General features: G+C 37.2%; 3 protein-coding genes across 3 annotated transcripts; 1 reads left to right on the top strand and 2 right to left on the bottom strand.

The window, feature by feature from the left end:
* Window positions 1–6,694: 6,694 nt before the first annotated feature.
* Window positions 6,695–14,407, bottom strand: uri1 (URI1 prefoldin like chaperone). The gene is made up of 11 exons (XM_057348430.1): window positions 14,013–14,407; window positions 13,280–13,314; window positions 11,905–11,983; window positions 11,565–11,700; window positions 11,358–11,449; window positions 11,191–11,260; window positions 10,926–11,097; window positions 10,436–10,682; window positions 10,119–10,270; window positions 9,766–10,009; window positions 6,695–9,593 (listed from the first exon to the last, which is right to left on the bottom strand). Exons 1-11 carry the CDS (start codon window positions 14,088–14,090, stop codon window positions 9,411–9,413), a joined length of 1,488 nt encoding a protein of 495 aa, XP_057204413.1. The 5' UTR covers window positions 14,091–14,407; the 3' UTR covers window positions 6,695–9,410.
* A 589-nt stretch (window positions 14,408–14,996) lies between these two features.
* On the top strand, window positions 14,997–16,603 carry pdf (peptide deformylase, mitochondrial). The gene is made up of 3 exons (XM_057348431.1): window positions 14,997–15,095; window positions 15,539–16,153; window positions 16,441–16,603. Exons 2-3 carry the CDS (start codon window positions 15,568–15,570, stop codon window positions 16,596–16,598), a joined length of 744 nt encoding a protein of 247 aa, XP_057204414.1. The 5' UTR covers window positions 14,997–15,095; window positions 15,539–15,567; the 3' UTR covers window positions 16,599–16,603.
* A 631-nt stretch (window positions 16,604–17,234) lies between these two features.
* Window positions 17,235–19,810, bottom strand: spata2l (spermatogenesis associated 2-like). The gene is made up of 3 exons (XM_057348429.1): window positions 19,736–19,810; window positions 18,870–19,209; window positions 17,235–18,741 (listed from the first exon to the last, which is right to left on the bottom strand). The coding sequence occupies exons 2-3, from the start codon at window positions 19,206–19,208 to the stop codon at window positions 17,236–17,238; spliced, it is 1,845 nt and encodes a 614-aa protein (XP_057204412.1). The 5' UTR covers window position 19,209; window positions 19,736–19,810; the 3' UTR covers window position 17,235.
* Window positions 19,811–20,314: the final 504 nt, after the last annotated feature.

Here is a 20,314-nt window from a genome sequence, read left to right on the forward strand (position 1 = left end):
ATCTCAAACGTAAACATTTGATACATTTTAATGTGTGACATACTCATAAATAAACTAAATTAAATTGATTACTAAACAATCTTTATCCCATCATGGCCTCTTGAAAATCATGTTTACCCGCTACTTGTGTCAGTTCACATTGTGACCAGACGTGAGTTGACGTGACAGTTTACGACAGCTCCGGCGTTCTCCTGGGACAGAAATGAGGCAGCTGCTCACACGGGAGACCCAGTCCACACCGAATTAGTTTTTCTCAGCGCGAGGGCCCGGTTAAGATCTTTCTCCTCTTCATAAGAAATGGTAAAATTGTTGCCTAGTAAGAAAAAAATGTCGCATTATCTTCAAATGTGTTTTTGGAATATTACAGCTATTATTAAAAGTGATAAAAGATTATCAATTGCTAAAGCAGCATGATGTGGAAAAAAAACTACATAAAGTTGTTTCAAGTCCAAAACATTTAACAGCTGGACAGGGAATATTCTGTGCAGCTGAATTGCTATTCACTATAGCATTTCCCCAGACAGCTGTCAAGAGTGTTTTGGCATGATATCTGACAGATTTGCAAAAGACTCCCGTTTCAGGGCATTACACCATACATTGTTAATTTAATGCATGATGACACGACCAATTATAGTCAGCTACATGCTCAAATAGCATGTCAAAAGCTGTGTATCAATCTGTTTGATCTCGTTTTCCAACACCTTAAGTGATACCTTAAGCAATGTTTCAGACTGAGAGAGAAATGCTGACCAAGTCAAAGCCTTGAGAGGAACACTTTGGCTGATCCAGCTATATTTTACAAGAAAAGGAGCTCTAAACAAGATCTGTTGGTGTATAAGTGCACATATTTTATTTATATATAGGTTGACTGTTCAAAACAATGTTCCAAACAACCCTCAAGAGTACAGAGTAGGACGTTATATAAAAACTGAGACAACCAGTATAGTTTAATTCCCCCCTTTCCTCTCTTCTCATAAAAATTTAAAGGCATAGTTGACCAAGAAATACAAAATCCTTCATCTATCCCATCTATATCATTCCAAACCTGTATGTCTTTCTTCTGCAGAACACAAAATAAGATATTTTGAAGGATGTTGGTAACCAAAAAACGTTGACTTCCATTGTATGGACAAAAATACTGAGACATTAGGGCCCAGTTTCACAGACAAGGCTTAGCTTAAGCCAGGACTATGCCTTAGTGGAATTAGGATATTTAATTCGCTTTTATAAAAATGCCTCAGTAAAAAACATTACTAATGTGTATCTTGAGACAAAGCAATGGCAATGGTATATTTTAAGGTAGTCAGTGCACGTTAATTTCAGTTAAGACAACTCAAACTTTCTTAAGCCTTGTCTGTGATACCGGGCAAAAATACATTTTGTGTTCCAGACATGTGAGTGAATAAATGATTACCAAATTCTTATTTTTGGGTAACTATCTCCACTATCTCTTTAAACACAATTGAGAATGTATACATTGGACACACCAAACTACAGAACTTTGCTGTAATAAACCAGAAAAAAACGACCTCCTGGGCTGCGCTAGCCATCCGGAGATGGCAAGGGACGCGATTCGGTGTGACACTCCTGGTTGGAGCCGCCAAACTGCCACTTCCTGTCCTCTTTATTCACACATCGAGGGAGTTGAAATGCAATGTTTTGAAAATCACAGCTCAGACATCTGTCTGCTTGTCTGGCCTTTCCCTTTGACTGTCACGATCGTGTTTGATCACCTCTCATTCAACGTCAGTGCCAGCTCTGATCTGCATTACAGAAGAGAGGAGCAGATACCAACCATGTGCTACTGTGTTTAATGTATATATCGCAAAAATACTCTTTACAATAATTGATTTAGCTTCTTAGTGTCAAAGATTGTTAAAGTAATATTTTACATGAAAATAGAAAATAATTATTTACTCACCTGATGTTCCAAACCGCTATGACTTTTCTCTTAGACTGTGGAACACAAAAGGATAATTAAATGGATATTTCACCCAAAAATAGATAATTTATTCAAACTTCTGTCATTCAAAACCTGTATATGACTCTTCTTGTGGAACACTAAAGATGAGACATGTCTCAGTGTTTTGCGTTAAAACAATGGAAGTCAATGGGGGCCAGTGATGTTTGGTTACTGACATTCTTCAAAATATCTTTTTTGTGTTTTGCATAGAAAAGAAAGTTGTTTGAAGTCACATAAAGGTGAGATGACATGATGTGTTCGATCTATGTTCATTCTAAAACCTCTTGCACTGTTTATATCTGTCTGAACCTGACACAAATCAACTTTACAGGCAATAATGCTACAAAACTGCTACATTATAACATCATTTCATTTACTCATTCATATATTTTTACTTATTGATTAGACAGCACACATGCACACAATCTCTCATACTGCTGTTACATACCTTCAGTATGTCATCTCAGCACAGATGAATGACAGCTGTGATAACATGTTGGTGAACATACACACGTACATCTTCGCATACATCAAAGAGGTGCAGAATCTTGTCAAAGCTGTGAACATCAGTCTGTGCGCTTGGCAGGGCGAGTCCTTCCCTCTTGTTAAAATGCTCCAATAATAACACGAGCTGTGAGACAGAGGTGTCAACTCTGTCCATCAGCTTTGTTTCAGGATATGTTGTCATGCCTAAGAAAGACTTTATAAAGTAGGGAAATATCTCTATTTCCTATGGTGAACGATTCCTTATCGTTAGAAATGACTGCTGGTTTTAATATTTAATAGTTCAAATGTAATATTTAAAATCATATGAAGACTTCTGATTTGACAGTATTTTAATCAATCAAATACTGAAAAGCATTCAGTTATCGGATAAAATGTGCATATATACAGTACTATAATGCATGTCTGGAAAATTAAATGTAAAAGATATACAAATACAGCCTAATCTAACCTGAGAAGAGTGATTTTAAATATTGTATCATTTAAGGCAACAAAATGATTTATAATAGTTTTCAAACATTTTCTAATAAATAATATAGTCATTATTAACCATTTTTCATGGAGTTCATAGGGAGATGTCACTCTTTATTTATTGCATTAGCTCAACTATTTTAAAGACAAAAGATTATTTAATACATAGTACAATGATGTAAATACTTCAAAGACCTAAGAAATGTAAAATATATTTGATATACTTTTATCTGTGTTGCTTTATTGGCAATCTTGTTATGATTCTGACAAATGTATTAAAAAACACACAAACAAAGGCACCAAGTGATGCCAATGTGATCTGACTTGACCCTGTGACAGGTGTACTTGTCAAGGACGAGCCTTGTCTCTTTCGATTGCACTTCATGTAAATGCACAAGAGTTTCCATTCACTGGACTTCTGCATGGCATAAAAAAAAGCTTTCTTGTCAAACATATCCAAAGAATAAGAATAAAACAGACAGGGAAAGTTGAAACTATTTGGATGGTTGTGGTATTATCCAAATATGACAACAAATATAAATAATGATTAATAATCCACTGCAGAGGGACCATGAAATGCAGACATCATTAGCATTGACTCGAAGTATTACAGAACCCATTGTGACACTCTTTTAAATTAATGTGAGAAGGCAGACATCAGCGTCAGCTTTAATCTAAAGGCAGTGACAGGCTTTGAAATGTGACCAGGATATTGTAAACTCCTTAAAATGATTTTACAGTAATAAAACCTTCCTCCCACACTGACCCAATCATGCGAGTTAAAATGCAATATTGATGCGTTTGCACTTACAAATAACCACTTGAGGACAAATTAAAGGGGTCATATGGCGCTAATATGTGTTTTTCTGTGTCTTTAGTGTGTTATAAGCTGCCCGTGCATGTATTAGACAGTGTCGGAACAAAAGATGCATTCTATCTAAAAGCCAACGCTCACACAGACCTGCCTGAAACGCCTCGTGTAACCACACCCCCACAAATCTACATCAGTTCGTGGTATGATTTGACTAAGACCGCCCAAGTGTACACGCAAGTAAGGTGGGCATACCTGTCAGTACAATTGCTTTGGAACCTGATGTTCCAAATATGGTAAGAGGCGTTACATTTCCATCACACGCTTGCAGTATTCGACCAATCACTACGCACTGGTTAACTGGCCAATCATAGCACACCTCGCTTTTCAGAGCGATGAGCTTTGTAAAAAATCAGCGCGTTTCAGAGAGGGGGCAAAGAGGAGATACAAACATGCACTGTATGTGGAAAATACAGCGGTTTTGCATACACATTGCATTACATCTAAAACAAACCATAATATTCGTTTTAGCCGTGTCATATGACCCCTTTAACAAAATTCTGCGTGAATTTACAGTATACACCTTGCTGATAGCTATTCGTAGTGGTTTAATAAATTGTTTTTTGTATCATCATTGTGCTGCAGGATCAAAATAATTGGCTATTTCTGCATTACAGTCCTTTTGTATATTTGTATACAGAGCTTTTGCCTATTTACACATTAACGGTGTAATGTCTACACTACTATGCCTTAGGATTAGCCTAAACGTTTTAATATAGAAATAAGTGTAAAATTTTGGCTGTTTTTACTATGTAAAACATGTATTACTGTACCATTGAACACGGGTTCCCTTAGTTATTCTAAATTGTGGAAACCATATAAAATTTACATTTCTCAACTCACTGTTATAAAGTTTTCATTACTCAAGCCATGTTCCTGTTGAAGCTGGAAGGTCTGTTTATGCAAAGTTAGCCCCCATCCCACCACCACTGTCTCTCACATCATCATTCACAAGAAGTGTTGCTATGACAGTGGGATATTGACAGGTGTGACAGAACTTTGATTGCAGCGTCAGCCTCTGAGCTGTGGCTTGTCATCTGTCAGGTGTGAGCAAAGCTCTGCTGGGCTGATGACACTTACACGGCAGAAATGACAGAAAGAAAGAGCAAAAGAAAGCAGAAGATCGGGAATATATCACCGTCATTAAATCATCCCTGATGCTTTTGGTGATGATGACCAAAATCAACCAAAACAACTCAGAATAATGATTAATAGCCAGTCTGGTGATTTACATACTTTGGGTTGTCCATTGATCTGATGTATGGAAGCAATATCTGCTATATGCCCTCTTGGTAATGTGATTATGCTTTAAAAATACAATATTGGGAAACATTTTTTCTTCAGTAAAGGTACAAATTTGCAGAAAAAATACGTTCCTATTTCTAGTAGAGCATTGCATTAGCAATGATCGATCCCAAGATCCAAAGATACTGATAAAACAACTGTATACTGTACCTTGATTGCGGTTTGGAAAAAAGGAATCAAAACATAATTTTTTTAGAATAAATGCACAGTAGTTTAATATTTTGAATATTTTGAATATTTTGAATATGCTAAATCTGGTAAAGCTGTGAATATATTCTGTTAAAAAACTTCTCACTTTGTTAATAAAACTGTGTGCCAAGCATATAAATTTGACAGTATATGTAAGAAGGAGGCTCTGCCCAAATTTGAGTTTGAGGGGATGGAAAGAGACAACAGTGTGAATGGGGGAAAAAGATGTTTCCCTGCCACCACAAGTGTTTGGAAGCTTTGACAGGCACATCTCACATAGCCTGACAGCTCTGTCAATAGCCCCAGGATGGCAGGTCTGATTGACAGCTAGCAGGTGGTGGCTGAATGGAGTTGTCAGGGCAACTGTCAATCAGCCATGTCGCCATGGAAACAGAGGAGGTAACACAGCTGCCTGTGGTGATCTATTGTTTTACCAGTCAAACACACGCATGGCAGAACACTTTCACACAAATAAAACCTACAAAATCAATGTTTACGTTACATCTCTTTTTTCCAGCAGCCTAAGCTGCACCCGTTTTGTCTGTAGAATTTGATACGGTCTGCAAAATTGAATCAAAGCATGCATAACATGCATGGTAACATCAAAAACACGGTATCAGTTACATGCATGTAAAATGAGCAACTCGACTCTCTCTGTCTTTTTCAGTATAGTTTCCAATATAATGCTAATTGCTCCCAAGCAAAATCCAGGGCAGGTTTGTCATTTAGGCCTAAATTGATACTCCCCATCTGGCTCTATTAGATGTGTTAACTACACAACTAATTGGTGTGTAATTGCCTTTAATAACTGTTGCTTTGAAATGAGTATCAGATGTTTCAATTATGGGTGAAATGGCTACTCTGAGGCACCATTGCGTGGTACAGTCAATACGTTGGGTTTAATGATGACATCCATACCCGTAAAACAGTGGATTAGCATTAGACACCAGCTGGACTTTATGGTGCTCAGAGGCACAGAAGCAATTATTAGTGCGATGTTTATCAGTGACAGTTTAAGTGACTTTAGAATAACACAATCCAAAACTCTGTTCTTGCTACTAAAAAGGTCCCTTTTGCTGTTTAGTGATATGAAGAATAATCATAATTTAACGGAAATTAACAGCCAGCTAAACCAGTTTCTTTACTAAATGTTATTACATTAAACCATGAGGTTAAGGTTTGGCTGCCTGGCACGTGCCAGTTAGACCCTGCTGTTAGAAGCTGTTTCTGCGCCATCTGGATCCAAACGGCATCTTTCATGCTTTGACAGACGTCTGAACGGCTATGTTCTTCTGATAACATTAGTATCACAAGCATTTCATAATATTACAATAAACAGCTGCGGAAAAAAATGAAAGAGACCATTCCAAATTTTTATTTAATCAGCATTTCTAGATGTGTTGTGGCCATTCCAGTCCAATGTTGAATGTTAACAAAATCAAACCTCAGGTCATCCAACAGCAATATAAAAGACTGACAGCATGACAAGACAAATGAAAACTGTGATAATAATTGTCTAGGTTATCACGTAAAATAACAACTTGCAATAACTTTTCGTAAATACATTTACAAATATTACTGTTATATTGCTTTAAAGTGAACATGAACTTTTCTTAGCAGTATCTGAGGTCTAAAAAAATACAGAGTATCTTTTCTGTTATTTTTACCTGTTTCTCGAGTTTTCATTTTCTTCAAATAAATGCAAATCAAAACAATCTTTTTTATTTGAAATTTGGGAGAAATATTGTTAGTAGTTAACAGTATGAAACAAAAATGATCATTTTACCTAAACATATACCTATAAATAGTAAATTCTAAAAATAATTTTGAAATGGTATCTTAATTTTTTTCATGGCTGTATGTTTTCACAGTATATTTATATTTATGCACTTGGCAGATTCTTTTATCCAAAGCGACTTGTGCCCTACGATTGAACCCGTGACCTCTGCACTGCAAATGTAATGTTCTACCAATTAAGAGACAGAAACACTTGAAACAAAAACTAAGTATAGTTGCTAGTAAAACTTAATATTTTTGTTGATTCCAAAGTGACCATTGTGAAATGGGTGGCCATGAGCTAAGATGGCAGATTTTGAACTGCGTACTTCCGAGGGGGCGCTAGCCAAGCAACTGCTATTGAGATTAATGGGAATGCTAAATGAAAGCTTCTCCATGAAGATCATGCTTTAAAAAATGTTCGAGTTTAACATTCAATCTTCCTAGACAGAAATTAATTGAATGGACTACGCTGCGATCAGTCCAGCTGCTGACTCAGAACCTGTCCAAGTCCAAATGTCAATGTGCTGATGGATAAGTCTGCAGTCAAACTCAAGTGACTGATACAGGAGCAAAGGCATTGGTGGAGGCAGTGCTACTTGCAACAGCTCAAAAGTAATAATGAGGCATTTGAAGTCACCTTGCTCTTTACTATTTAACATTATATTGTTGCCCTGAAAACAGAGCAAACTTGTAGGTGATATGAATGGTTTCATGACATATCATATGAATTAAAGCAAATTCATGAACTAACTTGGCTTCCAGCTTCATTTGAAAGGTGTTGTAAATGTTTTTTTCTACTGGAGAGCAGAATGTCCCCATTGTCTGGCAAATATCTCTAGGTGTCCTAAAAAACCCTTTTCTTACAGCGCTGGACACGGTCGGATATCTTGGCATTTCTGCCTGTCAATCATTTTACGACAAGGAAGCAAGAAGCTGACGTTGTCAGACAGGATGTGTAGCTGTGCATTGAATGCATTGTTCAGGTTTGGTGTAAATTTAATTTTCTTACCAGTGACGATGACGCGTCGCTGCTGTATAGCGACTTCGTTCACTACAAGAGGAATCAAAGGGGCGTGGTCTGGCGCAACTTATAAAACAGCACATTGAACAAATCTTTACATTTACATGTAAGCTTAATATCGGTTTCTAATTAGTTGTAACTTCCAATACTCTTTTATTTTGAGTAACAAGGGTAAATCCTAAACCCAAATGCGGGGCTGGAAATGGGGTAATACTTCCACCTCAAAATGGAATAAAATCATATTTTATCCACGTAATAGCTTTCAAGCGCTATGCACGTCATACATAAATATAGTAGCATTTATGGCTTTTCTCAACTGGAGTCGCCGCAGTGAATATCGGCCATGTCCAGCACGGCCTAAATTTATAAATTATATTATAAATACTTATAAAAAATATTTTTTAATGTTTGGTTTTTACATTTAATTTTTTAATGTTTGTTTAGGTAAATCTCGATAAGTATGTCAAGCTTATCAGTTTTTTGTCCCAACGAATTTCTGTCAGCTAGTGTCGTTAACGCCGAAACATAAATTGAGCTTTACTGCCATCTACTGGCTCAGACTGAACAACACACCAGAAAAAGAGTTGCATCAATAATAAAATAGAATAGAATAAAACAGAACAGAATAGAACTAAACCTAACCAGATGCTGGTCATTCATAGCTCCAGATAAGTCTCTTAACAGCATACATCAAACTCTATGGTCAACCGTTTATTTTTTGTATCCCTTTCAGTTATACTTTTACAGTCACAAAAAGGATGATGCACATCTATACGGTCTTAAATCAAAACACTAGACAGAAAACAATTCAAAACTGTAGAAAAGATGATAAAGAGCTAAAGGAAAAGCTCATACGGGATAAAAAATACTTTTTAAAGCTGACAGAAACTGGTGGCTATATCACTGCCAAGGTGGGTCAGAGCATAATTTCATGAATTAACATGACCATCAACTCAAAAAGCCACGTTTTCATACATTTCACATTATCTATTAAATCAATGACATAATTTCGCCATTTCTATATTTTATATTTATCTAAACGAATATACCCCAAAGGTAGCTAAATATGCCGCTAAAAACAGAGGAAACAATCTGTATGTCAAATTGTATTATATTGTTATTGCACTTACAGACCAAATTAAGCTTCAGTATCTGAATGAAAAACACATTATGCATTAACTGACAACAGTGTAGCTCAAGAAAGAATTAGGGAGTAAACCGAACACCATGTTTCCAGTCCATAAATGTTACAGATGCACAAAAAGGACTTCAAAAACAGAATAGCTGGGACCTGGCAATATTAGCTCTCATTTCTGCTGCAACCGCGTAGCTTTAAATTTGGACATCCTCTTGGGTGGCTCCTGAGGCACTTCTGGACCCAGCTCCTCCAGCTTTCTCTCAGGAATTGTGGGTAGAGCAGGAGGGGCGATTGTTAGATGTGGAATTGAGGAAGGCATGGGATCCTTTTCAATCACTGTGCCTGTAAAAGCCTAAAAAAAGATTTTTCTTACTGGCCGAGTATGACTTCATTGTATAATTTAATTCTAATATAAACACGATTGTTGCAGAATGAGGTACATGCTGGAATTTACACCAAAAGGTTTGAAGTTTGTTCAAATCCCTAAATACAAGCAAAAGAAATAGCAGCCAAACTTTCTGTACCTCAAAGTGCCCGTTGGAGCGTGGGCTCATGCCCGTGGGGCTCTCCTCCTCTGTAATGCCATCACTGGTGTCACTGTGTGTGGCTTCATCGTGGCTCATCGTGCGGCCGAAAGCAGCACGTCTCTCTTCGAAGTCGGCTGTGCTGCTCTCGCTGGTGTCGCTGCACACGCTGTTCTCACGGCTGCGTGACTTTAAAATAGACTTCCGTGGCATCAGCTCTCCATTCACCAAGTCCACAAACACCCTACAAACACACATCAGCTACAGTTACATGAAGCCTAATAATCCAGTAGTAATATTTTTCATGTACACCAAATTGATTTGATATTTTATGGCACTATGTAGGTGGTCACCTATAAATGTCTGCTGGGGTTGTGAACTTGTAACTTTCATGAGGAGAATGGCCATTACTTTTGCCGCTCTTCTTTTTCCGTTTGGCCTGTTCCTTTTGCTCTTTTCTCTCGCTGAACTTAAGAGTTGTGTTCTTTCCTGTGTTGATTCTAACCTAGAAGACATAAAGAGCAATTTAAAAGATTTTTATACACAAAACAGACGAAGCTGTAATTCACCTCACTGTTCACAATAACTATAAAATGTTTAAATGGGAAAATATGAGCTTAAGTAAGAGAAGTATAAGAGAGGGTTATGTAAATAACAACTAGTCATATACCTTTTTGGGTTCCACAGTATGAGAAAAGTAGATTGTGGGAAGACTGTTTCCTGTTTCCTCCTCACACTCGTTCTCTTCGTCCACCTCAGGTTGTGGGACTATACTACTGTTCGTCTGAGATGTGGGTCCCCATCCATTCTCCTCCTGATGACCATTAAGCTGGACACTGTTGCTACAATCTGCTTCCTTCTCCTCTTCGGAGGAAGAGGAAGTGGTGTCTTCTCCATTAGTGTCTGTGCTGTCCAATCTGTTTGAGGGAAAACAAACCAATGGCTTAACTTGGAAAAATGCTGCTCTTCAAAAATTGGTTTGATTTGGTATATACTCAAGAAATGGAATACACACAATAATTTTGTGTATTTCATTTCTTGAGAGTATAAACCAAATCTCCCATTGTCATCATATAATTTTAGTCAAGCAATGCGACCTGATTTGCCTTAAACTAACAACCAACAGAGAGACTGTTTAAATAAAAGGAACAATCTTTCACCTGTATCTTTCATCCTGCATTTCCTCTTGAAGCTCCAATTCATCAAGTCGAGCCCACAGCTCTTCCTCAGACGGCCCTTTCTTTACCTCTCCATCATCCTTTACTTGTTGCAGCTCCAGTAAATACTCCTGCTTGGGTTTTGAGTTGGGTTTGAGGGCCAATCGATGCTTTCCTAAGCACAACAACGTGTACATGTAACAAAGCATTAAAGATGACAGTCAAGAGTGAGGCAAAGACCTAAAAAATTGGATTGCAGTAAACTTACCTTTGGTAACTTCTTCCTCATTGACCACCTCTTCTCTAATGTCTACAAAATCTCCAGTACCATCAGTCGCCTGTTGAAGATTATACATGAAGTGTTTCCTTCCAGATAATAGAACACTGTTTGGTTTTCATTTGAAAAAAAAAGCTTCATGATGTTAGAAGACTTACGCTGGACAATTTTTCGAGATCATCTGTGAAGTCAGCCCTGTTTTGAAAGTTTTTCATTACTTTCTGTAAGTCATCAAGTGTTTTGTTCACATCTGAAAAAAAGGTGAGCGCATGTACATCAGGTCAAGTTGGGAACATTGCTTAAAAGTGACTAAGGAAAATGTAAGTCAAGTATTTCATTGCTACTTTAGAAAAACATGGACTCACGTGTCTTCCTGTGTTCCACAAGAGCATCAGCCTGCTTGGCAGAACACTTGGCAAACCAGTTATCTCCAAGGAGAACTGTTAACTCATTAGTGTGAACTAGCTTTCCAGGCATGAATGCCAAGGGACCAAATGGAACCTGTTGGGAAACAACACAACAGAATGATCTGTGAGCATCCTTGGTTAAAGTGCCAGACATACATCTCAAAGACATGAATGTCTACAAACAACTTACGAACAAACTTTAACTACCCTGCTAAAATGATAACTTGTCTCTCAAACATGTTTTATACAAGTAGAAGTGAAGGTAAGTTGAATTAGTGATTGAAAAGTGGCACTATACCATAATATCGTAAGACAACTTGTCAGGCAGGGTCTTGAGACGCTCCTGGAGAGATTCATAGTCTTTTTCCACTTTTTTCCTGTCAATCACAGGCAAAATTTAATCCCTTAAACAAAATTGCCAATGTGTTGCCATACATCTTATCTGGCCTCTTCCACTTATGCTATCTTTTTAAAAACTAAAAAACTATAACAAATGATTGTTAGGTACGTCAAACATGACCACAAACATCTAAATACTGATTTATACTAGGCCTTAAGGCCTATACGTGGCATTTCTATTCTAAGTCAAACAAGCAGAAACCTATAAACAACTAAATACACACACTAAAAATAATTAGATGCATGAAATAAATAAGAGAACTGGCATTATCCTGACAACAAAATAAGGCTTGATGGGGCAGGACTAAGAATAATGAGTTCATAAAATGTCATGACTATGTTTTTAATGAATATGGGATAGGATTTATTATTAATAAACAAATTATATTTGACAACTGAGATTGTTTATTCAAGTCTTGATAGGGATGGGGGCGTGTCACGTACGTATAAACACAGCTTGCCATGAAGGCAAAATAAAAGATTTTTGAAGTTTTGCAGTTTCGTGTTGGATGATGTTTGAGGTAAATTTCATATTAAATACATTTTTGTTGAAGAAGTGAAATATCACAGTGTTCACCTTTCCCACAACCAAACATTTATTTATTTGTTAGTTCTAACAAGTGGCTTTTATTTTAAAGAGATTAAAGTATCCGCATTTCATTGTCGTTTTCCAGGATTGTCAACGTGGATGTCCTTATATTGGTGTACTTGAAAGAAATGTGCACGTTAAATGTCAATTTCTTATAAGCAATTATTACATTGTAGGTAAGTTATGCCCCTAACAAATGAACGTAACTGAGAAGCTGAGTCGTTACATTTTTTACTTGATTTTTCGTGAAGTGTAGTTTTATTTTTTATATTCATTAATATAAGTATAACCCTACATAAGCAGTGTAATGTAATGTAAAGCTTGTTATATGTGTGTTTGTATGTGAGATACATTTGAAATTATACGTATTTAACGATATAAATTGACATTTATGGTTATGGCATTAAAAATAAGAGTTCTTGTATTTTTGTTCTCTCTAGTTGACCAGAGCTGCTTATCAGACCCAGCCATGAACGGGCACTGGAGGATATTTTCACACTGTCTCTTTAAGTCAAACACACAATGTGCTCTCATCTCCAATTAGCAGCTTTTTGCCCTGGTTACCATTCACATGCACTGCACCTTCACGAAGCAAATTTATGGGAATAAAGTAAATGACTGAAAAACGTTGATCGTAGGGAGATCGCAACCTAAATTTTAAATTAAACAGTTTGAAGACACTCACCAATGCTCGATTTTACTTCTGCAATCTTTCACCACCTGTTGTTGAAAGAAACAATGTAATTTCACAAACACCAGAATGCTGAAAAAATATGACAACGTAAAAAGCATTTGAAGAGTTTGGTTCCAAAATGAGATAACTCCATTTTCAAAAATCATGTTTATATTGTGTTGTATTGTGTTAGTTAGCTGTATTTTTTAGTTATTATGGCTTAAATCAAAACAAACCAACTGCACACTCCAAAGTAGCACACTCCATGAGGTTGTATCATCTTTTTGTTTGCCTACCTTTTGTCACCCACAAACAACTTGTAAACAGAAATAGGTCACTTATGTATAGATACATGCAGATCCCTAACTGTACCCCATTGTCCCATATCTGCATTATCTTTGTGAGATGGAATAAACTGGATTTTAATTAACTTGCTTCAAGTACATGTGCAAGGGTAAAATTTAATTTTTATACATAACTGAGATGTATTGCACATAACAATAATGCACTTTTTTTATTTAAAAGGAGCAAAAACATACAGTAATCAGCAGCAGTTGAGAGCAACACGTGATTCACAAGGAACTTTCCAGAGAATGAAACACTTTATACAACGTTTAAACTACAAAATCATCACGAATAAACGACTCGGCGCCGACCAATGACGATAAAGGACACGTGCGTGGACAATGCACGAGAAAGTTGAGTTGCAAAAATAATGGTATCTGAAATAAACATTACTCCTGACCTTTCTGTGCTCCTCTTTTAACCTTTCAACGCCTCGGGGCAAATCATTACACCTTTTCGCGTTTCCAGCTGCAGCCATTTGGTCGTGCGAAGATGTTATCCACGATAAAAACAAGGATTTTTGTTCAAATATCCCAAAAAAATGAATGCTCAGGGGTTTGAAGTCCTATAGAAATGTTTATGAATGCAATTGGATTTGCTGCACTCAATCGGTCGCCTCGTAGTCATCAATGAAGCAGAAGTGATCCAGTATATCGAGATTGAGACCATTTCACACGTGCATGACACGATGTCGATCTTATTCCAAAATTTCCTCTTGTTTAGAAATGTTTACAATCCAACAACGGCCCATTTCCCCTGCGCCATGTTCATCTGATCACGGATGTACTATGGGTAAAATCATCTCCTTACCCTACTACCAAAAGGGTGCAAGCACGTACGTCCAAGCACGTGACGCAACGTTTTCTTTAGCGAGATAATTTCACTTTCAGTTACGGGGTTTAAAAACATTTCACTAAAATATACACTAAACACACACACTAAAAACAATTAGAGGCATGAAATAAATAAGAGTATTAGCATTATCCTGACAACAAAATAGACTTGATGGGGCAGGACTAAAAAAAAATGAATTCATATAATATCATGACTACGTTTTTAATGCATATGGGGAAGGATTTATTATTAATAAACAAATTATATTGACAACTGAGATCGTTTATTCACGTCTTTATATGGATGGGGGCGTGTCACGTACGTATAAACACAGCTTGCCATGAAGGCAAAATAAAAGCTTTTTGAAGTTTTGCGGTTTCGTGTTGGATGAAGTTTGAGGTAAATATCGTATTAAATACATTTTTGTTGATGAAGAAGTGAGATGTCATATAGTTCGTCTTTCCCACAACCAACTATTTATTTATTTGTTAGTTCTAACAAGTGGCTTTTATTTTAAAGAGATCAAAGGTATCCGCATTTCATTGTCGTTTTCCGGAATTGTCTCAATGTGTATGTCCTTACATTGGTGTGCTTGAAAGAAATGTGCACGTTAAATGTCAATTTCTTATAAGCAATTATTACATTGTAGGTAAGTTATGCCCCTAACAAATGAACATAACTGAGAAATTGATTTGTTAACTTTTTTTACTTGATTTTTCGTGACGTGTAGTTTTATTTTTTATATCCATTAATATAACTCTAACCCTACATAAGCAATGTAATGTAAAGCTTGTTATATGTGTGTTTGTGTGTGATATGAATTTGAAATTATATGAAGAGTTTGGTTCCAAAATGAGAAAAAACATGATTTTTGAACATTTTTTATTGTGCATTCCAATTAATAACAAGCAAGCCATAATGACTAAAAAAATACACCTAACTAACACAATAAAACACAATAGAAACATTATTTTTTATTTTTTTTAAAAACGGAGTTGCTCATTTTGCAACCAAACTCTTCATATGTATTTAAAGATATAAATTGACAATTGGCATTAAAAATAAGAGTTCTTGTATTTTTGTCCTCTCTAGTTGACCAGAGCTGCTTTTCAGACCCAGCCATGAACGGGCACTGGAGGATATTTTCACACTGTCTCTTTAAAAGTCAAACACACAATGCACTCTCATCTCCAATTAATAGCTTTTTGCCCTGGTTACCATTCACATGCACTGCACCTTCACGTACTAATTCTAGCAACATTAAGATGCGCTCTTACTTACAGTTTGTGAAAAGAAAAATCAGAGGTGGTACAGCCCCTCCATATGATCAGGTGTGCCAGGTTGGAGACCCTGTGTTGCGTTCCCAGGCTGCAGCGGTGGACCCTGGTGCTATTCAGGGACCTGAAGTGCAGAAGGTCATAAAGACCCTGGTCAAAATCATGAGAAAACATGAGTGTGTTGGTCTAAGCGCACCCCAGATTGGCGTTCCTTTGCGAATATTAGCCCTGGAGTATCCAAAGAAAATGCTTGAGGACAGCTCACCAGCCTCTGTTGAAGCTCGGGGTCTGGTGGCATTCCCACTGATGATTTTTGTAAACCCACAATTGCGTGTATTGGATGGACGCATTGTTACCTTTCAAGAGGCTTGCGGGAGCATCTGTGGATACTCTGCATCCGTTCCACGCTTTGTTTCTGTAGAGGTCTCAGGTAAAAGGAATATCTGGTTTATCACTCTACAGGGGCTCAAAGTTCACTTCACTGTCATTCAGTACTTTTTAATAGGGGCAAGATGTGCAAAATAAGAACACTTAGGTAGAAGTGGTATTCAAATATTCTGTCCAACAAAAACAATTTAATAGACCCATAGCTGCAAGACTAGGCTTGTGCTTAAGGCATTGAGACAAAAAAGTGTATGATTTTCTTATTGCTGTTTAATTGAAGGCTTACAAACCTACAGATCAAATAAAAAACAATTGTTTGTCCTCTTTCCAAAGGTCTAAATGAGAAAGCAGAGCCCGTCACCTGGCAAGCAAGTGGGTGGCCAGCCAGAATACTGCAACATGAAATGGATCACCTGAATGGAGTGTTATATATTGATCGTATGGACAGTAAAACCTTTATTAATGTCAACTGGGAAGAGTATAATGAATAAACTTTTGCTAACTTATACCTTACTTCTGGATGTGACAATACATGAGCAAAAGTATTGACATCAATCCTGCATTGTCTAAAACTGAAAACTGTTTCTTGTGTTAACGATTTACATGTAAAATCAGGCTTCCTTTCTTTCAGTTTCCCGAGAAAAGAAAAAAACACATGCTGATGTCACTGATATTTTTATCAATTAACATTTTTATTACATGTGAAACTAACAGCTAAAGAAACACATTTGTCACAATGGTAAAATGTTTTCTGTTAATTTGTTGAAACTCGTACAAGCAGAATTCCTTTTTAGTCCCTTTATTGTGATAAAAATGGCACTGCATTATCACATTTATATCTGTGAATGTGAAAATATCAATCCAAGCAATACAATGATGTCTGAGATGTTGCTTTGACCAAACAGTTATATAATAAATATGTACACCAACCATTAATGCAATATGTTAGTTAAGGCTTCCAAAACCACATAACAGAACAAGAGCGTAAGAAAAACAGCTTCTAGACTCTACACATTCATATAGAATACGATTAATTTGGCTTAACCCTAAACACATCATCCAAAATGATAAATGCAATTAAAAACTGTTTTCAACAAGACTATGGTCAACATTAATGTGTGGATGTTTTTAAACTGGAGAACAGTTGAGAGAGTCAAAAAGATTTCCACACTTGCATGTCATGGGATCTTTATACCAACAGGCTTTGCAATACAGGAGAAAGCAATACCTACACAGCGTGTGAATCTCACGACTGAGACAAGTGACACATTTAGTTCCGAGGCGATGTATTTTGTGTTTGTAAGAGCACTCCCAACTATCAGAACACGTAGACGAATGAAAAGCTTTACAAGTGAGGCATGCGATTTCAGGCAATGGCTGCTTGGCAATGCAACACTGGTGATATTTTATTGGTGTGTTGTGCATTTCACGTAATTCCTGGTGGTACAGCACATCATGCTGTTGTGCAATGCAATTTTGAGCATAGTCTGTACATCGGCAATCATGGGCAATGTTACAGGTGTGGCAGATCACGTATTCTGGAGACTCTGAAGTAAGACAAAAGTGCCTCTTTGGAGCATTAACTTCTTGAGGAGGTTGTATTACTCCCGTAAACTGCAAGTTGTGATGCAGCGCTTCGCACACTTTAACATTTTCACAGCTCCAGTCATGGATTATCTGGCAGCTGTGGCACACCAAAAATTTATCAGCAGTTGAATTGCACATACATTGATGATTTTTAAGAAAATCTTTGCCCCGTTTAGGCTGATCATCTGGTATAAAATGTGGGATGTTTGTGTTTTGTTGCTGTTCAATGTCGCACAGTGATAAAGTATGCCCTTTACCTGTGCAAATATTATAATATATACAATCTGGACTGTGAATGTGGTTGCACTGCTTGCAGTAGTATAGAAACAAAAGCGATGATGTGATACAAGTGCATATGACCTCTCCCACTTCTGCTGTTTGTTCCTTGCCATCACCTGCTATTTGATCTTTACCAATGCTTTCCATTAACCCTGGATTCTGGGAAAGTGATACATGGGTTTTGGGGTTGCTGATTTGGCACTGATGCATTGAAACACAAAGTGCTTCTTCCTGACTAGTGTTTTCATTATTTAACCTGTATGAGGGGTGTCCGTATAGAGAGTTGTTAAAGAAGGTCTCTTTCGGTTGTATATAAGAAGAGCGAGGAGGTGCAGATGAACTGGATGTCATGTGACTAGCATCTGCCTGTGGCAAATGCTTATCTGTGTACAGATCCAGCTCTGAATCTATGGCACCTGTCAGTTTGGCATGTGAAGAATGAGCAGCCTCTATTTTTTTCTTAGTGTTCTCTAATGCCAAGTGAAGGCTGTGGCCTTTCTGCCTCTCTTTAACTAGCTGGAGAACCGACTCTACACTTGTGTCCACAGAGCCCAAGGTGGAAAGGAGCAGCTGGCACTCTATACGAGCGGTGAAGAAGGCACACGCCAGGCCGAGTATGAAATCCGCAGTAAGTAGTTTGGAGTCCAGTGCCAACTCTTGTTCTTCATAATGGCTTACAGGCTGATATCCAAGTAACCCAAACAGCTCTTTGGCCTGCTGCAGGGTTAATGCAGGTTTGATGCAATGGGTGAACATGCCTGAGAACATCTATAGAAAAGAGAGAGACCATTTTAATTTTATGGCAGTGAAATAGAATTTGTATGCAAGATGCATTTACAAAACCTTGTACATCCCGCTACATAGCATCAGTGTTATAGCAGTATTGCCAAACATACCTTCACAAACTTGTATTCCTTTCTCCATGGATACAGATAGAGGTTTAATGCAGCAAGCTCCAACACTTCAAAGGCCTTGGAAACTTTTTCAAGACCCAGATGGCCAGTTTTAAAGGAAAATGCTTGGAGTGAGTTCTCTATTACTGTCAGGGATTCTAGCCCACGTAGATTAAGGATCTTCTCTGCATTGCCTTTGGTAAGCAGCACCTCCACTTCCTTGCAAAGCTTCTCATCTCTGCATACAAAACTCCGATCCCCCTTCCCGATTCGGCTCTCCAAGTGGGTCCGGTATTTCTCGACCAAATCATGGCCTTTACTTTTACGACTAACAGAAGTCATTCTAATAAAAAACAAGATATGATATATTTAGACAGGTTTGTCTTTGGCCAGAATGACGTCATTAAACACTGCGTAATAATTACGTGAAAGTCGGGTTTAGACCTATAACAGAAATTACATTATTTAAAAATGAAACATTCAACTCTAATATAATAAAAAAAACGATTATTCTATATCCGTTTACACTATTAAAGTTCATTACATCACTCAACAGGCTGAAATGAAAGTGAATGTTGTAACAGCTGCGTCAAATCAGCTACTGTAAGACAGGTTCATTCCCAGAGTTCTATAGTTTATAACCTACCATTTTAGATGTTTTGTTCTAAGTTCATTGTTTAACAGTACCCAATAACCAAGTTATGGAAGTTTGGGCTAAACTTTGTGTTTGTTGTCCAAGTTACCCAAAACAAAACCGACACGTGATATTTTCACAATCTACTCGTTAAATTCACATTAGCAAATCTATTTATGGAACGCTTTTGGCATCGGCCAGTTAACGTTACACATAAATAAAACATATTTGTTACCTTAACGACGCACTTCAGGATTTAGCAGCACACACTAGTAGTCGGAAAAACTTTTTGACATCACTTCCTTGTCCGTGATGTTGGACTTCATGCGCGCACTGCGCAGGCTGAGCTGCGCATGACATTGAAATACCGCGAGAGCGATTTTTAGACCTATGCTGGTCTGTGCTCTCAAAAGGCTCTCGCGGTATTTGAATGTCTGCCACAGAGAAAAGTGAAAGTCACTAAATTTAACCACGGTCATATTGACAGACAGATACATTAATTTAGAAAATTAAAACGAGAAAGTAAGCAATTATCACAAACATGATTCTTCAAGAACTTTCACAATTGATAATGTAATGTAATGATATGCCATCGAATCTGCACCTGCACCGTGACCTATAACAGAAATGACATTATACCACTTTATAATACATTTTTCAGCATTTTTACAATGACAAAACATTCAGTCCACGTACAAGTAATTGTTCACCAGAGGGCGCTATCATCTAGGATGCTGATGAAGTTTTACAGATATATATGATATGCTACTACTAACTAGACTCGCTCCAATATGAAAACGTATTTTTTCAGTCG

Source organism: Triplophysa rosa, linkage group LG12 (assembly GCF_024868665.1).
Source record: "Triplophysa rosa linkage group LG12, Trosa_1v2, whole genome shotgun sequence".
Lineage (NCBI taxonomy): Eukaryota > Metazoa > Chordata > Actinopteri > Cypriniformes > Nemacheilidae > Triplophysa > Triplophysa rosa.